Genomic DNA, 9341 nt, shown 5'->3' on the forward strand with positions numbered 1-9341 from the left:
CTAAGATATTGCTCAATCCTGTACCCTAGTTTCCCCTACCCCTTGAAATCAATAAAGTTCTCCTTTTTGACTGGTGTGGGAGACTTATTGAGGGGTGGGTCTAAATTATGCCTAAGATACCCCTTAGGTTTGCAGACTAAGGGAGACTTTACTTTTTGCCCCCTGACTTGGGGAAGTGCCCCAAATGCCTGTACCGCGTTGGGTACCCGTCGGACTATTAGGCCTGTGTTTCCCCAAGGACACAGGGCCGGGACAGTCCCTTCTCGGGGTGGCGGCGGTGACGTTACCCCCAGACTAGTGAGTGTGCTCCGAGAGAGGGGTCGGCCAAGCATAAAGCGCCCTTAGGGAGGCATTCGGAGCCTGGAAGGGGGTCGGGCACAGGGAGGTGGGCGGCTCAACGCAGGAGCGCCCCCTACTGGCCCGCCACACCCAACACTGTGTATTATGAACACAGAGAAGTTTCAGAATCTATTTGACTTTTTTGCTTTTTACGTTGTTTACCATTTGCATTTCTTTTGCCTTTTACAATGAGCGCAACAGAAGTCACATTCCCTTACAAGATCTTAGGGCTGCAGTATTTGAGTGTAAAAATTGTAGGGCAGTGTTTATATATTTAAAAACAACTGTCTGACAGAATTGGAAGAAAAACAGTTGGTCCCAGTTTTGTTATTGCTTGAAGCTTTTTATAAAGATTACTTCTGGCAAATCTTAACTTTGGGCTGATTTTTTGTTCTTTTAAACAGGTAATTATAACAAATGCATAACTGCTTAATGGAATTAGTAACAGTGAAGTACATTTCACGTGTTCCCCAATATTTCTTTACTTCCCAGAGTGTTGAAAGTCAATTTAATCAGTACAGTAAATGACATTTTAAAGAGAATGGAGAGCGGCTGGTAAAAAACCCGAAAATCTTATCGCTATATTTAACTTTCTAGGGGGGTGCTTCTACTAATACTGAAGTCAATTCGCTTATATTGTTTTATGATATTCCATGTTTTTACACTGTATTCTATTTTGCATAATGCACATAATAGTCTGAACAGGAATTCTCTACAGAAATGAACAGGATTTGATCAATTGTCATTTATTATTTTGAGCCCTGTATACTGCAGTCAGTGGTAAAACTGTAACAGCTAAAGGTCACATCACAAACTATATCTGCAGTTGAATGTTGTTACTAACCTTGGAGTTATCTGAAAGTGATTAAGTCAAAGCTGTTGGGTAGTGGTTAAGTTGAATTGCATAAATTGGAATGTGCCTAGGCTACTATTGCATGGTATTTGGTGGGAGATGGTTAGTGCTTTACAATTAAAATGCTTTTCAGTTGCATAAGTAGGCAATAATGATTCAAGTTATTACTAACGAATTAGCAGATACAGGTTACTACTTGCATAGATTCATAGATTTTAAGGCAGAAGGGACCATGAAAGCATCTTGTTAGATTCCCTGCCTAGCACAGAATTTCATCAGAGCTAGTTGAAGAGATTTTGATGGAAGCATATTCATTGGAGTATGTAATTCTAAAAATTCTAAAAACTGGCTTTTGAAATGTCTGTCCCAGACCCTTTCCGGGTTTAAGTTAATACAGAGTCTCCCAGCATCCCAGATTCTTTGTGACTGGGGTGAGCTAGGCTGTGCTCTCTGCTCCAGAAAACAGGCTGCCCCCACCCCTCTGTTCCCTAGTAAGAGGTCTGGGGGGACTGCAGGCACAGCCCCAGCCTTACTGTAAGGTATATCCTGCAGCTTTCCAAGCCCACTTGTGGTTGTTGCTTACGCAGTCTTCAAAACTGTAATCAGTATTCTAGTAGTGGTGTTACCAGCTCTATACTCAGAAGTGAAATCACCTGTTTCCACCAGTTCAGCCATCCAACTATTTTACTACACTCACATTGAATTTGGCCACTAATGGTCGAATTCTCTCTTGCACATCTAAGTGATAGTTCTTTAGTTGTCTACCTGGACAATTTTGTCCCCTGCTTTAAACTCTGGAGGTGCAAGCTTGTAATATAACCTACAGATGAACACCAGAGCTATGCTCAAGTTCCAGAAAAAAATAATCGGTGAGAAGGACCCTCCCATGTTTTACCCCCATCAGCTCAATGCATAGGTCACTTGCCCAGGAAGCAATAGAACTGCATTTTAGACCTTGCTCACCCAGAATGCATTCAGAACTGTACCTGTCTGATTTCTATTTTGGGAAGGCAGAGTTCAACCCACCGTTAAGAAAGGGTGTCCAGCTTTCTGAGTGTGCTAAGTATTCAGCTGTTAGAACTAAAATCCAGAAGGATCCTGTTCCTCCTTCTCCCTACAGTCACATGTTTAAGCACCTACTTTTTTAGGCCAGTACCAGCATGTGGCCAGAAGAGATATATGTATATAGCCCTATGCCTGCCTACTGCATGTGTAGCCTATTGCACATGCTTTGTATATACATACATACTTAATGTACTCACTCTGTTAGTGAAATATTATAGCTACCTGCATGTAAGTGGCACTTTTGGCTGAAAACCTGCCACTTACACCTGCAAAAAGTGATCTGGAACTTCACCTGTGGATGCTTTTCCAGCCACTACTTTCCAAACACTTAATTTTTTTCAATGTCCGAAGCGTCCCATGATGATGTGGGGGGGAAAAAAAAGAATTTTTTTTTACCAGTTTGCCAAGGAGTGGGATGAAATATTTAAATGCAAGAACCAGCAGCATACCTACAGGCTGGGGAACTCCCTTCTTGGCAGCGCAAAGGCAGAAAAGGATCTTGGAGTCATCATTGATGCCAAGATGAACATGTGCCAGCTGTGTGGGGAGGCAGTCAGGAAGGCCAACTGTACCTTTCCATGCATCCACAGATGCATCTCAAGCAGGTCCAAAGAGGTGATCCTCCCCCTCTATGCAGCACTAGTCAGGCCGCAGCTGGAGTACTGCGTCCAGTTCTGGGCACCGCACTTCAAAGGGGATGTGGACAGCATGGAGAGGGTCCAGAGGAGGGCCATTCACATGATCGGGGGCAGCAGGGCAGGCCCTACGAGGAGAGGCTATGGGACCTGAACCTGTTCAGCCTCCACAAGAGAAGGCTGAGGGGGGATCTAGTGGCCATCTACAGATTAGTCAGGGGGGACCAGCAGGCATTGGGGGAGTCCCTGTTCCCCGGAGCACTACCAGGAGTGACCAGGAATAACGGTCACAAGCTGGCAGAGGGTAAATTCAGATTAGACATCAGGAGGTGCTACTTCACTGTCAGGGTGGCTAGGATCTGGAATCAACTTCCAAGAGAAGTGGCGCTGGCTCCTGCCCTGGGGGTCTTTAAGAGGAGGCTAGATGTACACCTTGCTGGGGTCATTTGACCCCAGTAGTCTTTCCTGCCATGGCAGGGGATCGGACTCGATCTGCTCAGGTCCCTTCCGATCCTACTAACTATGAAACTATGAAACTACTATGGTAAAATGCCAAGTTACTGAAATGAAAATAATCTTTCTGACAACACCTCTTTAATGAAGGGACCAGCACGAACATGTTGGTTTCCTATCTGTTTTCCCTTTTGTACTTTGTACTTTGTTCTCTAGATTGTGAGCTTTTTCTACTCTCCAATTTTGTTAGCAGCTTCTCCCAGTAAGAACTGCTTATGCATTGGGACCACGAAGGTATAACAGGATTCCAAAGCTAGAAGAAAGAACACGTCCACAACCAACACACATCCTGGAAAAGAAGCAGAATGGGCTGCAACAGAAACTGTGGTCTACTCACTGGGGCTATCATTGGAGCAGTGCTGGCTATCTTTGGAGGAGTCTTAATACCACTTGGCGACTACTTTGTTAGCAAAACAATAAAGAAGGTAAATATGTTATTTCATTCCCTTTTTTAAATGTAGTTTGGACTTATTATAAAAGATCACTTATACTGTAATCATTGGTCTGATACACAATGCATTGAGAAAACTGGGACGTTACTAATCTCTGGGAATTCAGGCTGTAGCTGAGCTTCTGGGAAGCTGATGTGTTTATGTTCCAACCTAAATTCATTTGCCTGCTTTTATTTTCCCTTGTTTTCATGCTTAGCATGAGGGAAAAGTGATAAAAAAATGTAACATTAAAGATGAGTTTCCCGATAAAAAACTACAACAGTTGGAGAATCAAACATTTTAAAACTCTTCTCTTCTCTTCTCTTCTTGGCCAGGGGCAGAAGTGACACATAAACAGGTATAAGTGATTGGAAATTAGTTTAAATCTGTAACACGACAGAAGTTTATGTGCTTATGTGCACATAAACTGCTTTCAAAAGGGCTGAAACTGGTTTAAGATAAACCTGAAAGGATGTAGTATCAGACTTATCTGGTTTAGGTTCAATCAGTTTAGGACATAGTCCCCACCCTGACTCCTGTGGCAAAGTCTGCCCTGGCATCAGGCAGCTTCCCAGGACAGGGAGCAATCTTCCACCCCCTGGTGGACAGCTGATCAGGATCAGATTTTGCTCCCAGTCAGGCATCTACACAAGTGCTATAGCACTGCCACATTTGCAGGTAGCAAATTTACTCAGGATTAAGGAGATTTACTATGAAGTAAGCATGTAGATGCACATGCTTACCTCTCAGTAAACTATGCTAATACAAAGTTAAGCGTCTCATATAAATATGCCCACAGAGTGACTACTGTGCCTATTAAGGTATCTGTCATAGTCAATAGGCTCGTGATCTCAAGAATCCCACATCATGCATTTCCTCACTTGATCAGACCCTTAAATACCAGTTGAGTAAAGAACATGTGAAGTTCTGCCTGGTTGAGATAGGTGGAAAAATGTTCTTTTTCACAGAGTGTTTACTTATTTTGAAATTGGAGTTTGTTTTACATTCTCAGTAGAGATGGATGTTATTAGAAAGTCCCCATGCCTGGATTTTGGAATCCAGAGATCACAAATACAAATACAAATATAGTTGTGCGGGTGGGTTGTTCTGGGCCTGGGAGCCTGGGTTTAGTGGGTTGAGGTGCTCCCAGTGATGAGCTGCACTAGAGCCCCAGCCTGACAAGCTGTACTTCCCCTGCCTGCCTGGCAGGAACAGCTGGACATGAATTGACAGAAACCCAGGAACTTTTCCACTGGAGTACTGCCAGGTTTTCAGTAGAATTTTGTCAAAATAAAAACATTTCTGTAAAACTGAGGTTTACAACTCTGCAATATCCATCACAAATTTTATTGCAATTTGCAGTTTTTTCCAGCCAGCTCTAGTTCTAGTTTTTTATTTTGGTTTGGTTTGGTTTTTTTTTTTTTTAAATTATAGTTTCAGGGGGGCTAACATGAAATCAATAAATGACAAATTGGTTTATCTCAGTAAGGCATGATCCCCCACCTACCAATATGTTGATTTATGCCTAAATACATTTCTGCAAAAAAATCAAGAATACTTGGAATAATATGTCATTTTAAAAAATCAGTTACATAACCTTGAAATTCATTCTAATTTTGCAAAATTAAATATTTGTTTTTGGCTAGACAAGAGCATTCTTTCAATTTGTCAGGGTTCTTTTTAACATTGAGTATTGATGTTGGCAACATTATTATATATTCCGTTGTTTACTTTATATGAATATTCCTCTGAGATCAGTTATACCATAAACATCCTTTGAAAATCTCTATTGGGTAAGAGCAGATGTGTGAGATCTTAACTTGTAAGTTACAGATGGAATAAACTTTTGCTTCTTTCTTTTTTAATTGTTTTTATTTTTTTTGGTTTCATTGCAGCCGTGATCATTTCTTCTAGCTATTTGACATTTTTGTCATTCAACTTGTAGAATACATATACAATCAAGTTTACAAATGTATTTGAATCATGTTTAAATAGTTATTACAGGGTGTTTTGGATTTAAGATACTGGTAATGAAGAATCACTCTATAGGAATGCTATAGAGGAGTTTTACATTCATCACTCCTAGAATAAGTTTAAAGGTGAAAAAAATACTCTAACTGCCACAGTTATTCTGGATCATGTGAGTCAAGTGGTCAAGTGACCTTCTTTCATGTGCATCATCACTGCCACTCAAGTTAGACTGTCAGAGACACCTGGGTAATCCCCTTCCCAGAAAGAAGGTTTTGCATAAGTATAACTTATTGAAACTTGTAAAGATTAAGTATAACTCATTGAAGCGCTGTTTGCAATGAACAGAAAGAAAGCAAAACTAGTTAATTCATTCTGAACTGTGTTCACCTGTCAGGTTAACAGGAACAATAAGCAATAAAAGTTTACATGAGTCACCAGAAACAAATAAAAAAACAAAGATATGGTTGCTGATATGTAGGGAGCTGGTCTGTTCAGTTGAAGTTGTTAAAAACGTTTGATGTCTTTTTTCCTGTTTTTGTTGAAATCAACATATTTAATTGAAACATATCAGTTTCAGCTCACATGGCTTTGGGAAGGTGTGTGAGATCCAGAAAGGGATGTATGATGGCAGATCTACACGGCTGAGCTTGTGCTAGAGATTACTGCAGTGAAACTAAACCCCAAATATATGTAATGGAACTACACTACAACTGGACGCATGCCAATAAGCTCACTGTGTTCAGAGGCAGCCAACTACATTGCATCTTTCTGGGTATAGCACATGTGAACTGGATATGACAGACATTCAAAAAGCCTGGAGTAGAACTGATCTAAGATACATGGTTTTCTGTAAGTGGTGTAGTTTAGGTCAGCAGCAAACAGAACACACATTTGCCCTTTGGGGGCAAGAAGTGGAACAGCAAATCTTAGACTAGGTCCATTTTTAAACCAGTCTATGTGTACCAAACTTTAGCTTTGTTACAGGTAAAGACTGGGTTCCAATCACTTATACTGGTAAAAGGGTAATGTCTGTATCTGCCTGTAGAGCAGGGGTGGGCAAAATGCAGCCAGGCCATTCTATCTGGCCTGTGGGGCCCCTAAAAATTTAGAAAATTAATATTTATCTGCCCCTGTCATGCAGTCCTTGATGGCTTGCCAAAACTCAGTAAGCAGCCCTCTGCCCAAAATAATTGCCTGCCCCTGCTGTAGAGTCTGGCGTGTGGGGCTCCTGTGAGGACCAGGAATTAGAGAGCAGGACAAGTAGGGGTGGCACCCACCACTAAATTCTGTCAAACAGAGCCATGTTGGGGACACATGTCACCAATGAAGGGCATAAATGATGGGCATTTTTATTTCTGTGGTTCAACCTACATCAGTCAGTGTTGCCACTGGTTGTCCAGCTGCCAGGTGTGGGTGTGTATCTGGTCCACAAGGCTCCTCACGGTCTAGATCCAGCCCACAAGGAGGTACAGAGCCATCTCAGGGAGCCAAGGGAGTTTGACATCCCTGATGTTTGCCTTTCAGCTGCTTAGGGCTGAATTTTGATACTCTTCACAATTGCAAGAAATAAAACAGCTGTGAAGTAACAGGTTATGGCATTTATCTATATTCTGCAATCACCAGTCACTCCCACACAAATCCAACTTCATTAAAATGGGGAAGTTTGGGCTGCACATATAAACGATATTATAAACCCTTGTAAATAAGAAATGCTGGTCTGGCTTCAGGTTCAAAGAAATATTAGGAACAGAAGCCTAGCAGGGAAAATATTCAGTTCTTTTTTTTAGATTTTCCTGAGTAAAAACATCAAGATTAATTCTGGTTAATTCCCAAGAGCAAATTGATTTTAAATAAACCTACTGATTTTTATTTCCAACACAGGTTTTTTTTTTTCAAAGGGGGACAAGCTAGCTTGTGAGGTTAGTACATGCAGACTCATGCACTTAGAAGTTTGACCTTGCATTCCACCACTATCTCCTAGATAAGGCCCAATGGACAGTACTTGAACCACGTGGCTTTAAACAAAGTTCACAGTGTAAGTGGGGGCAGAAACGATTTCGGCCTTATTAACAACCACATTTATGATGCCGTAAGCATTGACTCAAAATACTCCTAGGATTGCTGTTCCAAGGGTTTCTAGCCCAGGCCTGCTAGCCTGTACCTTAAATCCTCTTTCTGTAGTGAGTGCCCCCACTCAGGGCTGGTGGCAGACATGGAGGCATAGGCCTTCTTTGGAAGGGTTGTTCCACCTCACCCTTGCACTCATCCAAAACAGCAACAGCAGCCATAAGCTACAATGCTAATAAAGGTCTGGTCTAGTTAACCCCAACTCCCAACGGCAGGTTTCAGGGTATCTGCCCTTTAAGGGCATCGCTCCAAGGAAATTGGCAGTAACAATCAAAGCATTGGCTGTGATCCACATACTGGATTTATTCCCCAACTGTAACTTCAGCCTATTTACATCCGAAGTACAGCTTTCAGAGGGGAGAGGTTTCCCAATGTAAAGGTGCCTGCTACTGCATAGCAGGGCTTTTGGCCAATTGCTTCCACACAGATATGTGCTGGGGAAAGTAATTATATTTCCTGAAGAAGTTGAAGACTGGGAAATTTGGCCTTATTCTAATTAAGAAACATACAGAATGTTCCATTAAATAAAATTCCCCAAAATATTGTGTTTTGGATCCATGGAAACGTTTTGTTTGGATTTTCTGATTTATTTATTTAGTGCATTTTGTGTTATATCCAAGCAGACAATATGGAAAACAAATGAAAGTGTAAAGCCACTTCTGGCCAGAAGAATTCAAATGTTTCATTCCCAACTTGTCCCACTGCAAAATTGTCAGAACTTTTCCTTACCTTAGCTAAGAAATCACATTTTTGCCAAATTAACATGATTGCTAAGATGTTTCCATTATAATGGTTTTGCACACTTTTCCAAAGTTTGATCTTTCTTCAAACTTTTTCTGAACAGTTTCACCCAGTTTCTGAAAAGCTCAGAAGGGGAAGTCTAGACCAGTGGAGAACTTATTACCCATCACTCACACGCAGTTGGGGGTGACATGAGAAATGAGCCAGTACAATCTACAAAATGCCCTTTTTAGGGCCAGCTCCTGCTAAAAAAGGTAGCAAGTTTTAGGTAAATGCTGTTATCCTGCTCTAGTGTTAAAACAGCTCAGCAATTGTGTGTCCCACTTTCCTATCAAGGTAAAAGCCTCATATCAATGTTGCTATGGCATAATAAGCCACATACTTTATGAACTGTAGTAATTACTGTGCTCAAAAGCTTTATTGTCCCCATAGCTACTGGCTCTCTTTGGTCCAATTCATCTTTCACTTGTGTTGGTTGGGAAGAAATTACTTCCCATATATATACAGTAGCAAACACAAAGAGAGGATATTTCATAGATTTCATAGACATTAGGGCTGGAAGGGACCTCGGGAGATCATCGAGTACAGCCCCCTGCCCAAAGGGCAGGAAGTCAGCTGGGGTCATAGGATCCCAGCAAGATAAGCATCCAATTTACTCTTGAAGGT

General features: G+C 41.5%; 1 protein-coding gene across 4 annotated transcripts in view; it reads left to right on the top strand.

Moving 5' to 3' along the window:
• Nucleotides 1-9341, top strand: part of CD36 (CD36 molecule) — a 70810-nt gene that overhangs the window by 8288 nt on the left and 53181 nt on the right. For 3 of the 4 annotated variants that reach the window (XR_002102604.1, XM_019543639.1, XM_019543636.1), the window contains exon 2: nt 3596-3830. Coding sequence is in view for 3 of the 4 variants with exons in the window: in XM_019543639.1 (XP_019399184.1) it covers nt 3711-3830 (120 nt within the window). In the remaining variant the exon portion in view is untranslated. The remainder of the gene's footprint in view (nt 1-3595; nt 3831-9341) is intronic. The other variant, XM_019543637.1, reaches the window with a different exon arrangement.

Source organism: Crocodylus porosus, unplaced genomic scaffold (assembly GCF_001723895.1).
Source record: "Crocodylus porosus isolate Cpor-Errol unplaced genomic scaffold, CroPor_comp1, whole genome shotgun sequence".
In the NCBI taxonomy this organism is placed as follows: Eukaryota; Metazoa; Chordata; order Crocodylia; family Crocodylidae; genus Crocodylus; species Crocodylus porosus.